Consider the following 25,526-nt stretch of genomic DNA (forward strand, 5'->3'; position numbering starts at 1 on the left):
CATTCGTAAATGCCACATAAAAATGTATGCGACACAAATACTGGAAAGCTGTACCTGAGGGATAAGTGCTCTGCAGAGGAAAAGATTACGGCTTCTCTATTTCTGTCCTACAAAGCTCTTTAGCAGTCTTACCCTTATGTGTCTGGAGCTGGAAGTGCGAGGCGTGTGTGTTTCATGAGCCTGAGAGAAGTCTGCAAACGGACATAATCAACACTGTCTTCACGTTGCCTTTCCCCGAGAAATCCTCTGCTGAATTGCATGCCTGATAGCGCAGACTAATTTCTGCATGGACTTTTAACTTTCTGTTGACTGAACTGAGGACTGCAACACAAAGCCAAGACCTTAAGGAATATTAAAGACTCAAATAATAGTGGTCAAGATGTTGATCACAATGCTAACGGCCATGTATGTGATGGTGAAAGTTGTAGAATCGGTAAGCTGATTTTATTAACATATGACTTACTAATAGACTGCTGAAGATCTGTGTTGAGAATAGTTGCAGCAATTAAATGCATACATAATCCATATTTTCTCGTCTCCAAATAGTTTCTTTATGGAACTGAATTTCAATGCAACTTGCTGAAGGAAATTTGTATATCTTGCAGTGAGTTGCGTCAGTTTAAATCTGACTTATTCAATTGACATCAAAATCTGTATGTGATTTGTTAGAAATTTTCAGTGGAAATTGTCCTCCAAGCGATAGAGATTCACTTCCAAAACTTCAGAGTGTTTCGAAAGGAGGAAGAAAACACTCAAACGTAACTTCTAACCCAAGCCCCATCCCCCCCCCCCTTTTTTGCTTTTAGATTGGGGCTCAATTTGCACAGAAAGACGAACCTTTGCCTTACATGGTCTCTCAGCCTTTGCCCTGGCAGGTTCACTCTGTGTCTCACAGCCGGAGGAGCAGCAAAGCAGAAGAGGTTAGTCTTACCAAGCTCTCTGCGACTTCATTATTGCTGATGCCATCTTACTACCTGCAGTTACCAAATGTATTTCTATGCATGTATCCAAATCCCGTCGTCTGGGTTCCTTCAAAGTGTCTTGTCCACTATTTTGTACATATGACTGCATCGACTGCCCCTCATTTGGCTTGGCTGGGTTTTCATTTTCATGAATTCCTCAGTCCAGTGCTCTGTTACTTTAAAATAAACCATGTGGAAAGTTCACCAGCCAGCCAGAGCTCAACATCATATAATGGCAGCTCCTCATAAAATCACAAAAATTTGACTATGATGGGATTTGCACCATTGGCAGCACCAGATATGTTTCCCAGTTCAATATGTAATTAAATCATTTACTTTTTGACATTGTACTTGTTCAAATACAATTATATTTGGCTTTAGAAAAATTTACTTTCAAGACTCTGATGAATCATTACCTGTAAGTCCATGGATGTTTGCATAAACTGGACACCTACAGCAATTAAATGCATACATAATAACCTCTCAGTTTGCTTTTTTTGACATTTTGGCTTCAAAAAATGTTGACTGACAATCCAAGTGATTCCTTGCACCTCTCTTGTACCTTCGGTGGAGTTTTAGGGGCCTGATTTGAAAGGTACCTCTGTGATTGCTTGACAGTGTAAGAAAAATAATTATGGACTAAATCTGGCCGCAGCTTCAGTTCACTTGTACCTGGGTGAGAGCAGAGTGCATACCTTTTGTTAGTGTCACAAAACCGGTTTTCAAGCTGAATGCAGGCACCTAGCCAAATTTGCGGGTAAGCATGCTAAGATCGGACAGTTCTCTGACTCTGGCTCCCCCGCCAGTTCTCCACTTGAGCTGTAATCCCAATCAAGAGGATTTGTGTTTGAGGTCATTATTCAAGCTCTGGATCAAAAAAGGGCACACGGGTGAAGTCACACATGCCAAAAAAAAGCAGCATGTTTTGTACGGCATCAACGGATTCTGCAAAAACTAGCACGATAATCTATCCATGTGCACGATCAGTTCCGTTTTCAAAGGAATGTGAACAAAGTGTACTGCAGCTTCCAGATAAGTTTGTGTGTTTTTATCTGTTGATCGGATGGGGGTTTTAGTTTGAATGAGATTGTAACAGAGTTTCTTTGCTTTTGCAGTTTGACGGCTACAGGAGGAACAGCATAGGCGTATACAGAAAGAGTAAGTCTCAGGACACTGACTGTTTATCCTACCGTGATTGATGTGTCTTTAAAATGGATTTTTGGATAAGTCCAACTTTTTTTTTGTGTGGATTAAAACTTATCGAAAATAATAATTTTAAAAATCTCATGACATAATTAATCACAGAACTACAAAAAAATACATACATATATATATATATATATATATATATATATATATATATATATATATATATATATATATATATATATATAAATTTATTTTTTATTTCATCGTTATTTTTATTTGCTTCCTCTCATTCTCAGGCTCCTGTACCAGCAATGGCACATGTGGCAAACCATCAGTTCCTCCTCTTAGCCCTGTCGAAGTTGAAAAAGCAGCATCTACCATCCAGAACCACTTCAGGAAGTTCCAGCAGAAAAAAAACAAGAACGACAAATAGATGAACAGTGAGGGTTGCTGTGTTGCAGGTGCAATTACTTTCAAAGGCAACAGGAAGCAGGTGGGCCATGTTGATTCACCTCAGATTAAACATAACAGCCTATAAGCAAAATTTGCATTAATGCTGAAATTAGTTCTGAAAATATATCACAGGAATCCAAGCAGTAACATAAAGCAGTAGCCTTTATGACAAGTGTTGTAGCGTCACTAAGAATTCAAGATGACAATTGATGTGAATTTGTGTGTCTGAATGAATGGTTTTCATGTGCATTGCTGCCAGGGGGGGTTGTTAAAATGTGTGTATTTTTTTGAGCATGCGGTCATTTTTATGACTTATTTTAAAAACGTGGCAAAAACTATGAACATATGTTCCTTTCAATGCGTCCTTGTTGAATTTTAAATCCAGGATATAAATAAAATTGTCTTTAAGACTTTGTTGGATGTTTCTCTCTGATGGTTTCCTTTTTTTTTCTCTTTTATACTTATCTTCGAATGTAGAGACAAATGGCTTAAAATGGTTGGATTTCACAATCACATTATTACTGGTACTCAAAGGTAGGCTGGAAAGACAAACTTAACTTGTGGAGAGAAAATACATGCAGAAAGAGCCTGGGCTTGGATTTTAGTGCAGGATCACCCAACTTCAAGGTGAAAGTGCTAACAGGTGCACTAATGTACAGCCTTATACTAAGACATTCCTGGGGCCAGTTACACTGCAGCCACACAAAATATATGTATTTTTCTATTCTGAAGACTTTGATCAGGAGTTTGTTTCATATATTTAACAGCTTGTCCTGACAAAAAAATTCAACTATAAACACCTTTTTTTTACATTTTGTCTCGATGAGTATGGTTTTCACAAACTTGCTATTTCCGGCTTTTGCTTACTTTACTGGAAAAAACAGACTAAACATTCAAGGTATGGGGAGCACTCGATAAACTCCCTGTTATTTTAGCATTGCTACTAAATAGACCTGAAAAAATAAACATCATCACAGTTTATAAAAAGATAGCTTTATTGCACAAGGTTTTAAGTACTCTTTTTGATTTTTTTTCCTCCGCTTTTGTTTGTTTTGATAGAAAAGCGAATGTAGGGTTAAACACAAGCAATTGCAAACTGAAGCAATGTTTCCCAATAAAAGTTTAAAGAACAACTGCTGGATTCTTAAAATTCGTATTTTTTTATTAATGTCTGTTCAATTCGCTTCGTCCCCCTTTTCTCTTTTATAACCAGGAAAATTTCAGAACATGCAACGCTGCTGTCCCACCCCCATAAAAGCTCATTGACAAAAAAGGACCTCTAGATAAAAAAAAACAAAAACAAGCTGTGATTAAGTAAAAACAGAAATAAATGCAAAAATAAAAATTTAAACTATGCAACAAAATGCCCAATAAAAATCAAATAATATCAGTTAACATTGCATGGTCCATTCTGACATGTTGTATCTGGTCCATGGATGAGGATAAAGCAGTTATTTGTTTAATTCTAAGTTTTCATTGAATCTTCATCACATCACCTGTTCTTCAGAGTTTACATTGTGCCCCGGTTGCTAGTGAAGATGTCGAAAATAGTAGTCATTTATACAAAACACTTCATATGTACACAAGTCCTTTCCTGTGGTGTAGAAATCATTGTATAAAGGTGGACAAAAGGCTACAGAGGAGGGGAGGGGAGAGGTTCTGATTGGTTGACAGATGTAGAAAGGAACCAATGTGAAATAAAGGCAGTATGCAGGTCAGTTTGAAAGCATGTTGTATCATTTTAAAGAAAAATCCACCCCACATAAGTTACACATTATGTTATACATTATGTGTAGCTGCAGTTATGGACTTAATTGAAAAACGCTGAATTGTTATACAACACATCTATGATTGAAACATTTTGAACTGGGTGAATGGGTTTCCATGAACAAGATCAAAATTACCCATTCATACTCAGACGTACTATCAGACTACTAATATTTTCATACACCGTCCTAAAGTTTTCAAAGCCGTCATCGAGGTTCTGATGTGATTCTGGGTGGATATTTCACATCTCTTTCTTTTGAAAGTTTATTTTATGTCCAAGTTTCAAACATCAGCGCACAAATAGTTCTTGTTCCTGTGGTCAAGTAGCTCAGTGTTTGCCTCTTCTGACCACTTTCTCCAGAGGCCACTTGGCCCGTCCATCCAGGCTCCTAATTTCAGGGTGTCACTTATGGAGCAGGTAACCTCTTTTCCAGTTTGTGCTTGAAACATGGCTAAATTCGAATGTTTGGAAGGATCAGCTTGGCAAACGTTAACCTCAAAGAGCTGCTGTGACTTTACCTTCTTGAGGTATTTTGCTTACAGGAAGGCCAATGGCAGAAAATCAAACTCAAATTACGGCACTTTCATCCACCCAGAGCCATAAAAAGTCGTCTTGGTGTTGACAAGCAGCATATGGTTTCTATGCAGCTAACCAGGTGAGATTTAGCCAAACCATACAGAGGAGTTGTGTAGATTGGAGAAAAGCCACAATAAATGGAAACATGTTCATCCAGAACCTATTGTTTGTTTTTTTTTAAACATTGAAGTTTCATATTTATTGTCAGTCCGTCCTGAAATAATTCATCTAAAGCCTAAAATTAATGGGATTTATACATTTATTGCACCCTTATCATTGAACCTCCCAAATTAAAGTGATTAAAAAGCAAATTGAAAATAAATCTCAAATTTACAAAAATTGTGCGAGCCTGATGAAAAAGTTATTTTTATTAAATACAGAATTATTAATTCACACACCATATCAGCTTGCAATTAAGATGGGGTGGAAGTTTCTTTGAAACATATTACATTCACTTTAGGCAAACTGACTGAAAATTGGAGGGAAAGCATGTTGGTTAAAAGTTTATTTCATCAATCCAACCAAAATCCATGTAGTTGGAGTAAGGAAGCCCTTATGGGGAAAAAACAGGCTTAATCCTTTTCCAAACTCATTCTTCTTCCCAGGACAAGTGTTTGCATAACTTAAAATGACAAGGCAAGTAAATGCATCTTAACACTATGTATAGAAATCAACACATATCCATTCTCGAACTCCAAAATACATACATACATAAAAAAAAAAAAAAAAAAAAAAAAAAAAAAATTCTTACAGTTATCCGCAGTAATATCTGTCTCTGGCCTGGAGAAATATGCAATCTGTTTGTGTTCATTAGTTGTAGTTTGGTAGTGGCGTTGAGTCTGTGAACACAAATATTTGGAAGGTACAATACAACAAACCACAAGAGGCTCAATCACTTTATAAGCTTTTCCTTTTAACCGTTTTCTTTTGCGACACCACACTTCCTGCACTATCTGAGACCACAATAAACCAGCAACACGTCTCGCACTATATTTTCACTTTCCTGCGCTTGTCCTTTTCAAAAATCACACGGGAGTCAACGTCTCATTTCTCAAGTCCCAGTTTCACCAGTAACTTTCACACCACTTTCTCTCTCCAAGGTCTTTAATCCACAGCTGTGCTACCCGTTTAAACCTCCCGTCTTCCTGTCTCCTTATCATTTAGTGTGATGCTTCACTCGGAGCGATTGTCTTGTGATCTTTTAATATATATTTTCAATTAGAACGGCTTTTATATGTCTCTGCTCTTTATTCATATATTTGCTATATATTTGAATAGAAATATATATGTACATACTTTTTTTTTGGAAAACAAACATATATGATATCTTTTTTCTATTGCGAGAGCCCTGATGTTACGTTTCACCAATGCAAAACTTTTGGAGCAACTCTTTTTTTTTTTTTTTTTTCTTTTTTTTTTTTTTTTTTTGGAACAATTATTGTTATGAGATTACAAACTTTGGGATAAGAAATGAAGAATGAAAACAAAAGAGGAAAACAAACTCCAAAACATTTCAACCATAGAATTGAAACTTAAATTCGAAAAAGTTGGAGAAACTTGATCTTTTTTTTTTTTTTTTTGCAGTCTTATATAGTAATCTTTTAACACTATATAATTTCATTGCCTGTTCATTTATTCAAAGTCATACAAATATATTTCTCAAAAAAATTGCTGAATGTGGCGCATTCAAGCCATCAATGAAAGTTAAGAATTTCTGCACAGGCGTGCATAAAGGATATCTCTTGTTCGGTTGGTCTGTCCTTGTCTGGCCAGCATGCTAGCAGTACATCACAGTGACACTGTATGAATGTGATGGGGGACGGGGCAGGAGGAAAGGAGAGGCATGGATGATGGAGGTGTTGTGAAGGCGACGGTGAAATGACGGGATTGTGAACAGTAAAGGAGTTTTCTAAAGTCTTTGTCCAGATAAAAATAAATGGAAACAAAAAGGACCCTCTCACCATGCCTTGCAAAACTATAAATACTCCTTTAACTTTTTTCATATTTCCTTAGATGCGACCTCAAACCTGAATGTAGTTCTTAGAAATTTAGTGTGATAAACCAACACAAAAGCAGCATATAACTGTGAAATGGAACGAAAACAATACAGTTTTGAATTAGAAAATCTAACTTGTGAATATTTCAGCTCTGGCTGTATGTTTAATGCAGTTGTTCCGCAGGGAGACAGGCTCAAGTGTCTTGCAACTAATTACAGGTTTTATTCCTCAAGTTTTCTGTACTTTTCTCAAAGTACAGGGACTAAACCCTGAGCCACTTCCCGCTCCATGCAATGAAATTACAATATGCATATAATAATTTTAAATTTGGGTATCATTTTCTTTCCTCTTTACAATTATGTGCTACTCTATTGGTCTATTTTATAAAGTCACAATATATATATATTTTAAAGTTGGCTGTTGCAATGTGACAAAATGTGAAGTAAATCAAGGGGGTGAATACTTTTGCAAGGCACTACATTTCTAATCCTCAAATGAAAGCTTGTGGACCCTCTCCTTCATTAGCATTTTTATAACTCACCTTCACCATGTTGTTAGCAACAGACATCAAATTCAAATCTGAAAAAAATAAATAAATACTAGAGCAAATTAAGTTTAAATTTAGTAAAATTGTCAGCGTCATCGTTATCATTCTGTGTTTTCATAGATACAAAAAGAAAAAAAAAAAATTGGGGAGGAGGGTTTTGTTTTGTTTAGACACAGACTTCTGCCCAAGAATTCAGCATACAGATTGGTTTTTAAAAAGGTCCATTGTTGGTGTGTGCCTGCCACATGTACACATATATATTTACACATATACATCCACGCACACGCACGCACACACGCATTCACTCATGCACTCACGACATTTCTGTTACTTGGATCCTTTCAAACTGTTTCCTTGTGCACATGGGGTTATGCTTCCATCATCTGAAAACAAACTTAAACCTTTTGGATAAATAAATAAAAAAAAAAGAAAAAAAAAGAATCTAGATTTCACTCAATGATGCTCGACATTTTTAGCTCCTCTTTCTATAAAATCTTCCATTTTGACCGCAATGCTGGGTCATCCATTGCATGTGCAAGAGTCATTCCTCTGCCTCTAACATATGGATCTATGATGGACTAACACAGAGGCTGGGGATTTGTGCATACAGCAAAAGCATCCTGCCGTGGCACAACGCTGAGATATGAACGAATCTTCCATCAGAGAACAAAAAGATTACATATTCTTTTTTTTTTAAAAAGGAAAAAAAAAATTAACACATCTTAAGCAACCTGGTTCAATCGACGGCTGTCTTGTTATAGAAAGCAAGACAGTGCAAGTTAAAAGCATTTTGTGCATAAGTTCTGTGTCCTTGCCTGAAAATGAAGATAGACTGAACAGATAAATCATTTTTGTTTTGGAAAGTGATTTCCAGGGTGATTTAAAAAATAGAAAGAGAGAGAGAGAGAAAGAGAGAAATTACACAAATATAACGGAACACAATCAGGCAGAAAGAAAGGCAAGCCCCTGTGCTGTGGACACCCAGCTCTGACCCCTTGAAACAGTTGTGTTGATGGGAGCCCAACCAGCTCCCTGCAGGCTGGCACAGCACAGGCACTGACGGGTAAGCTGTGCATGTGTATGTTCATCACCCCGATTCACCATAGAGGCTCCAGGCAAACACTGGTTGAACCAGCATTGTATTAAGAGTTACAGTGACAGGCCTCGCTATTGGCAGGCTACACCAGTGTGTAGGACTTGGAGTAGGCTCCTGACCCCCCATCCCTCTGCTTCTGCAGTCTGCCTAATCCCGAAGAGCTGCTCTCCAGGAGAGAGTCTCTGGATCCTCCCATTTTGGAGGAGGAAGAAGAGGCACCTCCAGGGGTCCCCCCTGAGGTCCCTGCTGCCCCACCGCCAGAGGAAGATGACGCGCCCCCTGCAGCAGCTGTAGCTGCAGCGGCGGCAGCAGCACTCTGAGCCGCAGAAGCAGAGGAGCTAGGCATGGTGAGAGTCCGCTGGGGAAGCGTGGAGCTGCTGGAGCTAGCAGACAAGCCTCCACTTCCACTGCCTCCACCGCCGCCTCCTGTTGCTCCTCCAGAAGACGCCCCAGAGGAAGTGAGGTTTGACAGGCCGGAGTGGCCCATGGTCAGAGCCTGTTGCTTTCCAGAGTCCATAGTCATGTGACGGCCCTGGCTGTGGTACGCCCGCTGGGCTAGGCCACGAATAGAGGCTTCGCGTGGTGGAACAACTGGACATGGGTCATGATGTTCTGACTGCTTTCGGAAAAAGGGATCGGACTTCATGTACAGGGGCAGGTTGCAGTAGTCGCCTGGAGAGGAAAGAAAAAAGAAGCTCAAATTTAACTTGAAGATCTCGCTCAAAACAAAAGGCTATAAATGTTGAATTAAGAATTACCATCTGAAGAAAATTTCAAAGATCTTCAGTGACAGATTCTGTTTGACTGTGCACATCAGATTTGCTGTGGACAAACTATTTTATTGGAGTGCATAAATTGGACCCTTGAAGATAAACCTTTGATTGGTTTATCAAGGTTTATCTTTAAGGTTTATCTTCAAATCTTGTTTGAAGATAAACAAACAAGGTTAACTTTCTCTGTTAATCATATAACATTTCAGACAATGACTGGAACATTGTTAATACTGCATTTCTGAATGGTTTGACAAAACCATTTACTGTGTGTACAATTTTGATTAAATCCTTGCTTGGTGTGAATCATTGGAATTCCAAAAATCATAGCTTTACAATGATGTATAACATGCGTATAAACGGAAATGGTATCAAAAACCCCTGCATAGCAGAAGAGTGTTAATGGGTTTTAAATACCGATCATATTATTTTCACATATGCATACGTACTCTAAAATAAATGGGAAACATTGTCCACTTACTCTTGGCGCGGTGTGGAATGGGCACGGCTACATTCTTGCCACGATCGTAGTCTTGGGGTTTGGGTGGTGAGGCAGTGAAACGGCAGATACCGGGCTCTGATGGTGTGCTCATAGACGTCATACTGTCTGCGTTGTCATTGGTACCTGTGGTCATCTGATCAGATGAGCTGTCGGATATAAAGCACTCTGTAATCTCAAATTTGGCATGTTGCAGGTGTTCCTCCAGCTTTGCATGCTCGTAGGCTCTCGCCAGTTCTTCGTAGGTGGAGGAGGCACTCTCGGTGGACACCATGCTGTTGCGCCCCTTGTCTGTGACATAAGAGGAAGTACATTTTGTCCAGTATTTTATGCACTCAAGAGCACGGTTTATTTGGTACATGTTAATGGCTGTAAGTGTCATTTCACCCTTGTACCAACCTGTGTCCTGTGAGAGGCTGGCACTGTAGCTGTCACTCTCTGTGACAGTGATACCATGCTGAGAACCAACTGTGCGCCAGTCTGAAGTGAGAGTGCGGGCTGGCGTTGAAGCCTGACACTTGGTCAGAGTCCACTGACTGGAGTAGCGGTTCCTGATGCTGTGGGCTGACTTGACACTCTTCCTTGACACTGGGTCTGGTGGCAAGCAGAAGAAAAAAACCCAAATAAATAAATGAAATGCACATATGTACAGACAGAGTTTACAGTCAAGAAAATGGATGAACATTTACAGAAAAAAAACAAAACAAAAACCACAGCTTTATATTTGTGAACCAATATTTGTCCCCAGTACCGTGACAAAAAGTTGATATGTGACAAGAAATTGAGCAGAAAAGCAGAAATTTTTCACAGTCGATGTTTATACCAATTACTCTATGATAAATATGGCATTTGCACTAGAAGTTTCTGGTAAAATGAACAGTGATGGAAAAGAACACATACTGGTTCCTGGTCTGATGTCAGACATGTCTATCAAAGGACCTGTGTTTTGGATGAGGGCAGGGTGGTGGACAGAAACACCAGTGCAGAAGCTCTGAGGATTCCCAGTTTGGTTGAACTCTGTGTCTGTCACAGGAATAGTGGCCTTGTCATCTCCTACAACAGGTAAAATTAATTTAGTTCATCAAACATACAAAGTTCCTAGTAGCTGTTATTAATCTACAGACTGCTTGATCCAGTAAATGTGAAATATGCACAACCTTCTCATTGTTTTTTTTTCTCACCAATTTGCTTGATGCCTTCTTTGTCCTCAATTAGCAGCTGCACTCTGGGGATGTCAATGTGTAGCCGTGGGCCCTGAGGAGGTCCTTTCACTGGCGTGTCAAAGCTGCGGTTGTTTTTACTAATTCAGAGAAGCAAGATTAGCATACACAATCACCTGCGTCTTTCAGAAAACGCATAAAGCTGACTTTCAGGGTACATTTAAGTTTTTGTCTTTTTATAAAGCTAAATAAAATGTTGGAATTTGGGTCACAAAATAATGTATCTCACCTGATGAGCATCTCTGCCAGGCTTTTGGCATCTAAGAGAACAGGAAATATAATGTGCATATAGTCATATGCATTTGAGTAATTATTCTTTTATTTCTTGTTAATACATTTATATAATAGCCACAAGTCATTGTGATATTTGCTCTGTGGTTCGACGGGAACCATGGGATTTCAAGGAAGGACAGGACAAGCGAAATGCTCTTTGTCCTGTGTAGCAAGCCAGTTTCTGGTGTTTGTCGCTCAGTGTTAAACTATGATTTGTAATACCAGCATAATGAAACTCAGGCTTGGTGATAACACTCAGTCACATGAAAACTGCAGAATCTGACACCACTTTAAGGTCAAAAATTACAGGTACAAAACATTTAAGGTAAAAAACAAAAAGGAAATGGCGAAAGTGTGACAGAGGTATCTGAGCACTCTGAGATTGCTGTTGCCAGCTATTAGCTTCTAACTACGCTAGGATTAGGATTAGTTTCTTATCAACTCCAAACTGAAGGGCTATTTCACAGTTTTTAATTAGTTTGATCGAAATATTTTAAGATGCATGCAACTTTCAGTATATTCCTTATTTGTGAAAACAACAAACTAAGCAATGTGAAAACTTTCTGGCATTAAAACCACGTTGGAGTCGGGTACTGAATATTGAAATGGACTGAATAACACTACAATAACTGCAAATTCTGTGGTTTTCTATATTTCTGAAAACTATTTTTTATTCTGCCCCAAAAAATATTGCTGAAACCCCAAGAGAGGAACTCAATATTGCTGCACTAAATAAAACTGCCAAGGTAAGATATAAACTGCTTAGAACATTTTCACGGAGTCTCACTCTGCTTTACTTTTACTGTGTTTATGCCTTTTCTCTTTTCTCAGACGGTCACTTACCTCGGAGTCTCTTCAGCCTCTTCTCTTTGCGTTTCTTGCGAATGGCGACAAACAGCAGCGCAACCCCAAGAGTCACCAGAATCACAGGACAGCCAATTGAAAACAGTTTCTTCACGTCATCATTTTTTTCCAAGGGGGACTTAATGGGAGGAATGGTGCCTGTATACAAGCAGGAGGATATTGTCAATGGCTTCTTTGTGACTGTAGTATTGTTAAAATAAAATAAAACAAACAAAGAGAAAGAGTATCTACTCACTGCCATCATAGTTCGGTGTTGAAAACTGAGAACTCTGGTTGCCACAGCCAGCGCTGTTACAAGCTTTCATCTTCAGCTCATACCAGGTGCCTTCACGCAGCTCTGCCAGAAACACATCTGTGGTGGCGTTGGTGCGGACATGCTGCCATGTCCACATACCTGTACAAATGCAAACTTTCATCTCAAGTTCGTTTTATTTTACTATGACTGTCAGTAAAGGCTGCACGATCTTGATAAAAGTAACCTTTTTGATGTTTTTTATTTTTTATTATCAAAACATATTTAGCAGTTTAAGAACTGAAAAACAAATGTCCCACCTTTTGGTCTGAATTCCAGTGTCATTGAGGTGATTGGACAGCCTCCGCTGGCCCAGCCCTGCAGGTTGAGGCGAGCATGGGTGGAGTTGACGTAGGTGAAGATCGGCTGGTCTTTGTTGAACTGAGGCTCTGAAAAAGCAAAACACCAAGATGGTTCAGTTGATATATAAATAAATATCATCAGTTATTATGAAATAGATTGTACAGTAGCCATTGTGGTAGATAAAGTATTTTTACAACTAAGACAAATCTAAGAATCCAGTTTGTCATCCTCAATAAATGGCCTTTCAGTGAACGTCGATAAGGGACTTGCCAAATATCAAACTTCAGGTAGTATCGTCACAAGGTCTCTTGCTTTTGTCATGATATTAAGTCACCTATGTTGCATCACAGCATGATCATCTCCTGAACACAGACCTCATCTCCATCCTAAAGTCTACAGTCTGACTGCTGGACATTCCTATGGTGTTTAAACTTTAGTGTAATAGCTTGAATACAAATTTGGCTCCTTTAGAAGTGACAAATTTGCCATTTCTAAAGGCAACATGACAAGGTTAACGTTTTCTTCTTGATGACATGATTTCTTTTTACTTCTCCATGATGTAACCGAAAGAAGCAATGTGTTACGATGTCACTTAAAAATACATCCACAGTGGCTCCTCTACTGCACTTCCCTCCAACTCTCCATTCTATTTCTTTACTGTCTGACAGAACCTCGTTAATGGTCTTCTTTTTAAATAGCTATATAACTTTGATATTTACAACACCGTTATAGCCTCCCTTAAAGTCACTTTGGATGAAGGCATCTGCTAAATGTGAAAACATAAATTAAGTCATCAGAACAGTTATGACATCATCATCCTGATGTTCAGAAATTGTAATACATAGCAATCGTGGTGAATCTCAACTTCTGGCTTCTACTAAAGAAATAAAAAAATATCTCTGTGTCTCATTATTCTGGCACTTTGCACAGAGAAATAATTGGTGGTTATCATAGCTGTTCCGAAACAGGAAGTGTTTAATTCAATCTCAGACAGTAATAAAAAAAGGTTGTTTTTTTTCATAAAATGCAAGTAATCATCTGATTTCAACTACACAACTATATATATTCCATTCTAATTAGTTTATTAATTATGCCACTGCAGAGTATTTGCAAACCTTGGCTCTGGTCAGTAAATTACACCTGTTGTCTCCTGCTCTCTTTTTCACATAAATGGGGTTTTATTTCAAGCAAAGCCATTCACATATTTCCTCGCTGAAGTTGTCAAAAAGACAAATGAGTCTAACTTTGATAGAAAATGTGCCCATAAAGACTGCATTTTTCTTAATCATGACCATTGTTGATGCTACATGAAACTGGTGTTTCTTGATACATCTAAGCTGTACTTGATAATACTTATCGTACATAAGCAATAGTAAGAGAGCAAAGTCATAAGGGACTGAATAAATTAGACTGCAGTTTTACTCTTACACTCAACTCTGCTGCATCTCCAAACCAACACCAACTATAACACTTTTAAGTTCAAAGCTCTCAAAAAAGCTACTGTGAATACCAGAGTGCTTATTTATGTCAATGCACAGCACTAATGCAATTATAATAGAGCTTGTGCAAAGATAGGTATAACTTTAAAACTAAAGTTACATGCTACATACATAATATCCCAGATTTTAAAGGGGATCTTTCTTCTTTTTTACCATGGTACTGTTTCCTCTTTTATAGGCCTGTTAATGTTGCTGTAAATGTTTTAGATTGAACTTTTTCTGACGCTACCTCGCCCGTGGGTCTTTGCCTCAATGATCTCGCTGATGCGTCCAGCTCCAACGCTGTTCTTGGCAGCCAGCTTGACTTTGTACCAGGTCCCACAGCGCAGGCTCTCCAGTTTAAATGAACGCTCTGATGAACTGATGAAAACATCTTTCCATTCTTCTGTGTTATCAACAGAATACTGTAGCACAAAGCCTACACGAAAAGAAAGACAGACAATACTCATAATGATCCTTGTTCTTTTTGTGCCCAAGTCAAAATATACATCCAGATGAAAGACATAATAATTTAATGGGAAATTCGAACAGATTCGCTTGTCAATACATGGAAAAAGTTAGGAAATTAGTTATTCTGATCTGATTTTTTACATCACAAAGAACTGGGTTTTATGAGGGGTATATACAGTTTTAAGATCTGCAAACTATGATTACTCTTGAGTGATTTGTTGCAGTCCTTTCCAAACGTTATGATATTGGTACCTTTACTGTCCACCAGATGGCAATGAAAGACTACCCTTTGCTTTCAGTGAAGCCTAAATAGACAGAAAGTGTTGCTGCTTTCCATCTACGCCGCCATTAGTTACCTACAAACCCAAAGCCTGGGATGGCGCTGACTGAGCATCTATGCAAATGCGGGTTTGCAATATGGTGACTGTTTTGATAATCAGCTTCCTTGCAGAGCCAGCTCCCACCTGCTATAGGAGTATTTCTACCTATCCTCTGTCAGTCTTTGCCTCTTTTTCATCTCTATGTAATTATGCATATCTGAATGTGTCCACTCTGTATTTTAATCCTTTGTACTGTCTGCTTTTCCCTCATTTTCTTTCTAACAGACGGTGTGTCTGACTCCAAAGCATTGCATTGGTTACTATGCAAAATTTGAGCTGTGTTTTGAAGTTTTAAAATCTGCCACAGAACAGAATAGCACAGCTACAAGCTGTAATAATGCAAGAAGATGCTAACTTAAAACAGATTTTTAAATAATGCAGATTTTGCCACCTTAAAGTGTTTGTAAATCTAGTTCTCAGTACCTTTTCTTTATTATTCCTGTGCAAACTGAATGGAAAACTCAGAAAGAGCATAAATGTTTACTGTTCCCAATTTAGAATTAATGCAGAAATGTTTGTTTATGGGAACCTTGAGCATGGCATAGCACAGATGCCTTACAAGCAGGCAGGCATTCTGGTATTCACAAAAGATACACAGATGAGATTATGCATATATGCAGCACAGAACGATGCATGCAAATACCAGAGTGAGGAGCACCATTATTTGAAATAGAAAACTGCACGTCCAGCACACTGTTTTTATTGTTTTCCATTTCGATGTGCACATTGAATGCACAAGAGTTTTTCTGTCCGTTTGCTTGTTTTTCTGAGGATCTCTTGCAGGTTGGTTACTGGTATGTAAAAAGAAAAAGTGTCAGATTTAGGTATGACAAACACTTAATGAAATCACTTTTGAAATCTAATTTCTTCAAAGTTCATCCTTTTTTTTTTTTAAATTAACAAATTAAACCATGGACAAAGTTATACACAATGTTAGGAAATGACCGCACAGCTGATGTTTGATGTGTCATATAGGTAATAACTGCAGCGTGAAATCAGACAGCTGAATCTGCAATGCTCCTACCACCCCCCAGTCCTGACAAATGGGATGAACAAAGACAGCAGCTGAAACTTCATTTGCATGCATGCCCATTCAGCCACACACACTGCAGCCTTCCACACAAAGAGATCACCAATAATACGATAATCAGATAGACACACAGTCAACAGGGAAGCATAAAAGCGAGACACCACTCAATGAATTGATGGATCAAAATGAACACTAAAAATGTGGCAGGTAACAAAAAAAAAAAAAAACCATCAAAAGCAAACAGTGATATACAGAAAGAAGACAGTATGAATTTAGTGGTGTCTTTTTCATCACATATGATCAAAAGTTATTTATTAAGTAATTAAATTCATACATTGTAAACAGTAAATCGATCAAAAAGAGCAATACATTTTAAGGGTTTATTCCTGTTAATTTAAAGAAAAGGGTTTGAATGTAAAGAAAACCCAAAGTCTCAGAAAACTAGAATGTTACATAACATCAATAAAACACCTAAATTGCAAAACTGTCAGCCTTCTGGACAACATGTCCGTGTAACGTACATTAAAGTGCTTCTGGAAAGTATTTGTATTTACAGCACTTCAATTTTCTCACGTTTCGTTATGTTGCAGCCTTATTCAGAAGTGTACAAAGTCAGTTTTCAGAGGATTCTGCAGTTTAAACATAGTGTACCTGTGGTCAATTCAGTTGATTGGACTTGTCTTTGAAAGGCACACGCCTGTCTGGATAAGCTCCCAAAGTTGACATCAGGTCAGAGGTCAAACACTAGGCATAAAATTAAAGCAATTGTCTGTGAACCTCAGATACTAGTTTGTCTTGAGGCACAAATCTGTAGAAGGACCCAGAAATATTTCTGCGGTTATGAAGGTCCCAATGAGCTCAGTCGGCTCCATCACTGATAAAAGGAAGAATTTTGGAAAATCCAGGACACTTCCTAGAGCTGGCTGGTCATTCAAACCGAGCAATCGGTGGAGAAAAGCCTTAGTCGGGGAGGTGAGCCAGAACCTGATGGCCACTATGTCAGACCTCCAACATTCCTCTGTGGAGAGTGAAGAACCTTCTACCTTGTGAGGTAGAATGGCTGGACAAAAAACGCTCCTTAACAAAAGGGGCATAATAAAGTATTTTTGAATTGAATTGAATTGAATTTGAATTGAACTGAATTAGAAACCAGGTACGATTCCATCACCAGACCATCAGTGAAGCATGGTGGCGGCAGAATCATGCTACGGGAAAATTTTATTCCATGTATGATAAAACTCCATGCAAAGAAATTCACTTTCTGAGATGACTGGCAAAATATATTGCCCCTTTATGCAATATTCAAACTCTTTGAGATAGAAAGGTTAGCCAGGTCAGGGAAATGAGAAGGGGTAAGTACTCTGAATCTTATAAAATTGTAAGAGAAAGAAAATGTAAATGTACATAAAAAGAAAAGAAAAATCCAAAATGCAACGAGGAACTGAGACAAGGAATTAACTAAAATGGTAAGAGATGAGAACAAAAAACATATTAGAGAAATGGTGAAAAGAGAAAAACAAACTGAAGCTTGAAGTTCCAGCAACAAGAGATCATCATAGAAGCAATGTGAACACGTTGGGGATCTCATCTCTCTCTCTGGTGTCTTGACTTGTCATGTCAGATGAATTGATCATTACAATTTATCATTGTGTAGGGACAACAAAAAGAAACCCTTCGTTTTAGTACAGCAACTCACCTCTGATGGAGCTGCCTCCATTGTCCCCTGGAATCCAGGCGAGAGTAATAGAGGAGGTGGAGGTGGTGGAAACGGTTAGACGAGGCTGATCTGGAGGGACTGTGGAAGAGCATGGAGAGTTCAGAGTCTACTCTTTCCTGCTCCTGCAGAATCATGGCTGCTGATGAATAGCTTGTTCAATAGATTTTTGCATTTTTTTAAATCATGAATGCCACAAGCTGCCACTAAACCCATAATCTCATACCTTGCACCAAAAGGTTGACTATGATGGTGTCGAAGCCCAATGTGTTGGTAGCTGTGCAGGTGTAATAACCAGAGTCTTCAGCTTTGACGGATCGCAGCACCAGTGTCCCGTTCGCCAGAATGAGACGCTGTCCATCGAGAGACACTGGGATTGCTGTGTCCTCACTAAAAGAAGGGAACAATTATAAAAGAAAGGTGACAGATACACAGTACATGGAATGGATGGTCACCTGTCTTTGGTCCATTTGATGGTAGGTGTTGGTTCACCTACGGAACTACAAGGCAGACGCACCTCCTTCATCCAAGGAGTGGTTACTGTACCTCCAAATGATAAGATTTTGGCAGGGGCTGTTGAAGAAAAATGGATACAAATGAAAGAAGTACTTGTAATATATATATATATATATATATATATATATATATATATATATATATATATATATATATATATATATATATATATATATATATATGGGAAAGAGCTTGAGTTGACTCAAATCTAACATACAAAGATGTGTAATTGTTTTATTTAAAAAATTCTCTCTTTTGTAAGCAATTGGTACATTTAACTATTTTAATTATTCTGCTGTTTTTACTTTATACATCAATTAAAAGCAGAAAACAGAAAAAAAAAAGCCATCCATCATTGTGGTACCATAAACTCAAACATAAAAATATTTGCATATACTTACAAAGTTAATTAAATAATATATTAAAGAACAACTGTTGGTTTTTTTATTAGTTGGGACACATTTATCGGTACTCCTGTTAATACTTTGTCCAGCTTTAATCTGGTAACTTTGTGTGGGATGTGTGAGCTCATCATTTTGATTAATATAGTAATTTATTAACTTAAGCACATTTCTTAATGTGCTTAAAATAATGGTTGCATTTTTATAAGATATGCTTATAAAAATAATGGTGTAATGAATGATAAATTTAGTTTACTTCAATAATTTTTACACATATTTACAGAGGTTACAACTGCATGTGGAGGACTCTGCTATGATTAACAAGCAATTCTCAAAAATGCTAAACACCCTATTTGGGTCAAATGAGTAAAATGTCATTTTCAATATAATCAAATATATGAATCCCTGGTTAAGCATAAATCAATGTACTTTTATTTGTTTGATAAGCAGATGGATACATTTTTTTTTTCTTTCCTGTGATTCATAAGAAAAGTAATGAGTTTTCTTATGAATCAGATTAAATTCATAAGAATTTCCTGGGATTCATATTTGACTTTCAATGTTTTTATGGATAACATTTAATATGTTATCCATAAAAAATGAAGAAAAAAAAGATGATTATAGGAGAAGACAACGAGGAAGTATAGAGGACACAAAAAATATCCTCTTTGGTTGTCACGTAACCTCTTTTTTCAGTGCTACTCCACCAACTGCTCTCTCTTTTTCTTTCCCACACTTCTAAATGGTTGTGCTCTAGTGCACTTATGTTAAGGTTAAATTAGGTATTGACTGTTCTAGCCTGGAGGACACTGTTTTTTTACAGCTGCTGATCAGATGAGCCCGGCACTCACACCAGCAAGCCAGCAAACCTTTGCCCTTGGAGGTCAGAAGGATGAGCAGATAAAGAAAACGGACAGATCATTCATACAATATTTTCCACCTTTGAATCCGAAAGCCTATTGATTAACTGTAACTGACACGCTCATTTCCTACACACACCGCCTGTATCTTGTTTTGCTTGGGAGTTTTCTCCACTCCTGTTTAGTCATTTTCTTTTGCCTTCCCCCTGTTGTCTTTCCTGCTGTCTGTCTCCCCTCCTGATCACCTCCCTGGCTGGAGGCATTTTATCTGGTGCACTCTGAACTCCAAAAATCAATAGCACACCTCTGTGAAGTCTTAACAGGCAGCAGCACAGAAGGAATCAAGAGGAGAAAAAAAATAAAAAACCTCGATACAGTGAGTTGAATAAGGGGCAAAGTGAGAAGAAGCTGAGTGATATCAAGAAAAAGCATCCTTCAGGAATCGTTGCTTTTGTTTCAAAGAAAGCAAGAGGTTTGAAGAGCAGCAACTACTCCAGACTTAATAGTGTAAAGTGCTTTGTGAGAATGAAAGACTATGCACGCAGTGAAAATCAATCAACACAGTTGACTCAAAGTAAATGTGTCAGAAATTGCTTTTAATATGATTTTTTAAATCTGTGAAAACAGCAGAAAATTACAACTTTCTGCTGTCTTTCAAAAGTTCCACATCTGTTAATAATGGACGAGATGGCTACATAATTTGAGAATCCTCTCCGAAGCATAAATTACTTGCGAGGCAATGATTTTTAAAATAGTGATGCCCTTTAATTTAAAGAAAACATTTAAGTTATTAAATCTTTCAGGCTTGTGCTTGAAAGAAAGCAATGGAGCAAGTCATTATCAAGCCGGTATACAGATGAAAGTCCTTTCAACGAGATGCCGGAGAAAGTTCAGTTCTGCACTGACCCTCACTTGTTGCTTTGTTGCTGGAAAGAAGGCTGCTATACTTTCTCTTAGCTCTGAAGGAAAACAAACTTGGCTCTTTGGTGATATTTTTGGTCATGAACAACATGGACAAGCTATAAGAAGCATGTATGTGAAGCAGGCAACAGATGACTTGAGCAGATAGCCAAACAAATTGCTCACAAATATCAGATTTTTCTCCCTGTGTTAGTCTTTAAACAACAGAAAAGCCAAAATAAACTTTCTTTCTAATTATTTTTCTGCTTACCTATTTGAAAACGAAGACTAAATTTAGTTTATTACATTTTATTGTTCGCTAAATATCAATATAGTAATATAGTAATTACTGGGTTATGTAACTTCAGTATCGGCCACTAAATTATTTTTCTTCAAATAAAAGCAATACAATCATTTTCAAAATTTTAGTTGCATATTTGTGAGATTACTCTGACACCTTGAAACATACAGGTAATCATACCACTAAAAAATTCCAACCGCTGTTTGCCATTAGGTGGAATATATTGTGATTGAAATCTATAAATGTTGAGTAGTCAGAATCGATGCCACAGTGCCATTGAAGGGCTCACCCTTTGCAGCAGGCTCCACCGTGACTTTGTCGCTGATGTTACCGCGGCCGGCGGTGGTGACAGCGGCAGCCCAGATCAGGTACTGCTGCCGGTGGTTCAGGTGGGTGATTCGGTAAAGAAGAAGTTCTGGGTTAGCTTCATACTCACTTGGCAGCTGAAATAAAGCAGAAAAAGCATGGGGTTAAACATGACGGACACATCTGGTGGTGTTATAAAATGGCCACTTTGTCCTGATTCTCTGGGACTGGAAAAAAAATAAAAATAAAAGAGAGAGAGAGACAAAATAATCAAGGAGACAGTAAACTTTTCAGAGATAAGTGGATCTATCTCTGAAAAGTGACATGTGTAGCTGGTTTTAGTCTCTCCTGAGCTTTAAGGTATGTCTCCAATGGGGCAACTTGTTCTGTGGGAAGAATAGAAATCTGAAAGCTGTAAACATGGACCAGACACTGAGCCCCAAGTGGCTTATTGACCCCTGTATTGTAGTATGAATTTGTGATTGAGACACTGCATGTATTCCACCTGGATCTAAAACTCCTTGATAGTCCATGTCTAACAGATTGCCCTGTATTTAACTTCCCAGATTTTGACCTGATTTCCTGTCCTTGTTGAATAAAATCTTTCCTATAGCATAATAATAAATAATCAGATGACCTTTGAAGGCAACTTATTTGCACTGGATTTCACTCTAAATGACTGGAAACAAATACATGCCACTTTTCTCATTGTAAAATCATTAAATAAACTTGAATAATTTTTCATCTAATTTTAATAATGAACATAAAATCCCAGTAAGACACATTGTTGTTTGTGTAGTTTGACGAAATGCGATAAAGCTGAAGCGGTACAGGAAACTTTCACAGGAAACAGTAGATGTGATGAGAAGCACTAAGTGCACATCACTGCTGTATATTTTGTGTAAACTGTGTGGAAGTGGAACAGATAAAATGATGAGACAAAGTCATAGAGGTTTGGGGGCATGGTACACTTGTTCTAAGGCAAAACTGTCTGAATGTATGAAGCTAGAAAAGTGGGTAGCGGTGGTGAAAAATAAAAAGATGTGAAGGTTTTACTGGGGGAAGGGAAACCCCCTTGCCCTTTCCTCCACCGTTCTCCTGGGAGATCAAACACAGATATGACAGAGCAAGACAACAGGGAACAGACTAATGAGTCAGTCGGAGATATCATGAACAGCCATATCTGCAGAAGGGATCTTTGATGGAGGAAAGGCGAGGAGAGTCACATAAACAGAGAAGGAGACATGGCTAAAAACACACCAACACATATAGACTGAGGCACCGACACACAAATAGATGCGCACACAGAGTGGCACACACGACCTGGAGGTGGATATGTAATTGCAGTGTGTTTAACCCGGCCATGTGTCTGCTGTCTAGACATGTACGCATCACTGTCCCCTCAGCACACACACATGCAATCCCACATTCACAGAGAGAAAAATCACTATTTTTTCTTACTGCCAATCACGATTCTCCTACCCACCAATTATACCTGTATTCCCTCAACTCCTACTCCACACCTACTCTTCAGCTAACTCAGCCTTCCCGTGACACACACCCACACACACACGCAATCCAGATGAACAGACACACACTTTCACACAGTTGTCCTTGGCCATTCAGTCCATTTCTGTGCTTTCATCTATGAATAGAGTCATAAAAAGAAAACGACATCACAAATGTAGCACTTTTGTGCGGCGGCATCATTTCACATCTTCCACCAGCTAAATCACTTTTTACCACACCTCAGTGATTTAACACTGACTTACATTTCTGACAGACAGCAGCTTGATGAAAGGAAGGTTGCGATACAGGAGTCAAGTGGGTTGAAAAGTCAGAAAAAAAAAGTCACATGAGTAAGATCTGTGAAAGCTGCTGAGCTCAGATCTTTTAGTGCCGAGTGGGGCAACAAAACCTGGGCTGGTGGCCGGGACATCAGTCTGATTGGTAATGATGGTGACCAGTCAATTGGAACTACTGAAAAATAAGACCTCGTCCAATGAGTATCAATGTTGTGGTAGCCACTGTTGAGTGTTGAGTGAGCAACTAAGTAAAAAAGAAAACAGTCAAAAAGAAATAGCTCTCATATCATTTGAATGCACAAAAGATATGAGAGCTATTTCAAGTATTACCAACATTTGTTAACCATGTTAAATGTGGTTATATAAGGTTCCAAATTCAACTTACTACATAAACTACACAATTATTTGGTCTGTTTTTTTATTATTCAAAAATGCTGTTTAATAGAGAATGTCATCTCTTCTCCTGATACAAATAATGATCACTTACTGAAAAATATATATGCTAAATGTTAATTTCTGATATTGTACTTCCTTGAGAGAATTTAGCATTGCCAGTGCAAAGCTTTACTGAAAATGACCATGCACTTCTGATTGGCTTATGTTTAGTAAGTACAATGCTTTAATCAGATTATGTCTCTCTCTTTCTTTTTTTACTCCCACGAACAAGTAATCATTGTCAAAATTACTGAAATTTGTCTCTAATGTGTTCATTCCCTTTTGTCTGTGCCATTCTTATCTGGTTTCCCTCCCTCTTTATCCAATGCACCATCTTTTCCTTTCCTTCACCACTGCTCATCCATCTCCTCATTTTCCTCTGTCACCACTTTTCCCTATTATCCCACTTATCTATGCATCTATCCACAGATAACCCCATGTGTTTTCAACAGTTCCCCCATAATCCCTCCTCCCTTTAAATATTTCTCTGCACATTTGTCTCCATATCCTCTGCAGTGAGTGGAGGAAAAGGATGGATGGGTGGATTGACACATGGAAAGAAGGAGGATTGTACAGTGTAGGTGGGAAAATCTTGGGAGGAAGGATTGACAGAGTGTACACTGCTGTAACGGATATTAAAATATTCCTCTAGCGTGGAGATAGCGGTGATCCGGGGAACGATAGAGCAAGATAATGAAAAGAGGAACAAAAGTACTCCCCGCGCGGAGTGTCTGACCCCCCCCTCCACCCTCCCTCTCTCCAGTCGCACTCATTTACATAGTAATCATCCCAAACTCTGCATGGGAGCTTGGGAGACAGAAAGAAAGGCCGAAAGAAAGAGATAGATGGATAGATGCGTAGATATAAAGAATGATTTGTGAGGGAGGGAGGTAAAGAACAAGATGGATTTTTTTTTTTTTGAAAGGTCCGTGGGGTGCATGCGTGTGCTTGGATGTGTATCGATGGCAGATGTATTTCTTGGTTTTGAATTCACACAGTCATAAAAAAACATTAAACGCATACTGTGCATGAATGAAGCACTTTGTCCCTGGCGTGATAAATTTCAGAGTGTTTTTCTACTTAAATGTGTGCGTGCTTGCGTGTGCGTGCGTGGAAGTGTGTCTGCGCGTGTGAGTGGGAGTGAGAGTGTGTGTTTGCTCTCGGCTTGTTTTCCACCCAGGTTGATGAACAGATGAGGTTGTCCTGGCAACGTGATGAGACGCAGATATGTAAATGAAGCTGGAGGGTGAGCTTGCATGCACACACACTGCACTATGAGGGGAGCTAATTTCACGCACACATCTTGCTGAGACTGCAGCAATAGGCCTCAGACACACACACACACACATGCACATGCAGAGCGAAACACAGACACATGCACAGAAACTCAGAGACAACAAAAGCGGTACAGCCCTTAATTAAATGAAACTGTCACCATTCACATAACATACAGAATGCACAACAGAAGGTCTTTCTGTTTCATCAAAAAAATAAATCTGTCCTTGCTTATTACTCTTCCACATTAAAGCCTCCCTCTTACCAGTTTTTAATCATTTATCAGTACTAAAATCCACCACACCCCTATGGTAACTCACCGGTTGGCCGGAGCCGGAGCTGGAGCAGTAGATGGTGTACTTGCGGATGATTCCATTTGGTTTGTGAGGGGGTAACCACGACACTACGACACTGCTGGCAGAGGAGGGCACTGCTTTAATGCCAGCTGGAGGTCCGGGATCTGAATCACACAAAGGAAAAAAAAAACACCATCCTTAGCCATTTATTCTGTGTTAAATTAGACAATTTTAGCTATCTTGATCTAGTTTGTATATTAGTGGTGTAAAATAAAATGAGTTTGGGAAAACAATGTTTGTGCAGTGGCTAAGCAAAAAGCTCAGCCACGATTACATGAGTTATGTAATTGTGGCTGAAGATGTAAAAAAGTAAATGTGTTCTTGCAGAGTCAGAATGCTCCAGGTTTGATGGTTTGTCCCCCTCTGGCCTGAGTCTGCACTGACCAATGGGCAGCTTAAGCCGCACAAAACTGTAGAGATGATGGTGGACATCCAGACAGCATCACAATCCTTAACAGCACTATGGCTTTGTTTGATTGCAACTAACTTGTTTGTTTGAAACAACTTAGTTGCAATCACTGACCATTGA

At 38.6% G+C, this 25,526-nt stretch overlaps 2 protein-coding genes across 2 annotated transcripts in view; one reads left to right on the top strand and one right to left on the bottom strand.

The window, feature by feature from the left end:
- Positions 1-139: 139 nt before the first annotated feature.
- On the top strand, positions 140-2,984 carry LOC129358906 (uncharacterized). The gene is made up of 4 exons (XM_055028150.1): positions 140-433; positions 807-920; positions 2,078-2,120; positions 2,408-2,984. The coding sequence occupies exons 1-4, from the start codon at positions 380-382 to the stop codon at positions 2,542-2,544; spliced, it is 348 nt and encodes a 115-aa protein (XP_054884125.1). The 5' UTR covers positions 140-379; the 3' UTR covers positions 2,545-2,984.
- Positions 2,985-3,283: 299 nt separating this feature from the next.
- Positions 3,284-25,526, bottom strand: part of LOC129358907 (cell adhesion molecule DSCAML1) — a 103,268-nt gene continuing 81,025 nt past the window's right edge. The window contains exons 21-35 of the mRNA XM_055028151.1: positions 24,962-25,101; positions 21,110-21,263; positions 18,298-18,415; positions 18,069-18,232; positions 17,825-17,923; positions 14,498-14,686; positions 12,727-12,855; positions 12,410-12,568; positions 12,154-12,312; positions 11,267-11,297; positions 10,999-11,117; positions 10,718-10,870; positions 10,217-10,411; positions 9,800-10,108; positions 3,284-9,220 (exon numbers count right to left, since the gene is read on the bottom strand). Coding sequence (XP_054884126.1) covers positions 8,631-9,220; positions 9,800-10,108; positions 10,217-10,411; positions 10,718-10,870; positions 10,999-11,117; positions 11,267-11,297; positions 12,154-12,312; positions 12,410-12,568; positions 12,727-12,855; positions 14,498-14,686; positions 17,825-17,923; positions 18,069-18,232; positions 18,298-18,415; positions 21,110-21,263; positions 24,962-25,101 — 2,708 coding nt within the window. The 3' untranslated portion in view covers positions 3,284-8,630. The remainder of the gene's footprint in view (positions 9,221-9,799; positions 10,109-10,216; positions 10,412-10,717; positions 10,871-10,998; positions 11,118-11,266; positions 11,298-12,153; positions 12,313-12,409; positions 12,569-12,726; positions 12,856-14,497; positions 14,687-17,824; positions 17,924-18,068; positions 18,233-18,297; positions 18,416-21,109; positions 21,264-24,961; positions 25,102-25,526) is intronic.

The sequence above is a fragment of the Poeciliopsis prolifica genome, unplaced genomic scaffold (assembly GCF_027474105.1).
Source record: "Poeciliopsis prolifica strain line A6 unplaced genomic scaffold, Auburn_PproV2 SCAFFOLD004, whole genome shotgun sequence".
Taxonomy (NCBI): domain Eukaryota; kingdom Metazoa; phylum Chordata; class Actinopteri; order Cyprinodontiformes; family Poeciliidae; genus Poeciliopsis; species Poeciliopsis prolifica.

Coding starts and splice junctions, on each gene's coding strand:
- LOC129358906 (XM_055028150.1), top strand. CDS start 380: ATGTTGATCACAATGCTAACGGCCATGTATGTGATGGTGAAAGTTGTA. Junction 921..2,077: donor GGAGCAGCAAAGCAGAAGAG/GTTAGTCTTACC, acceptor TTGCTTTTGCAG/TTTGACGGCTACAGGAGGAA. Junction 2,121..2,407: donor CATAGGCGTATACAGAAAGA/GTAAGTCTCAGG, acceptor TCTCATTCTCAG/GCTCCTGTACCAGCAATGGC.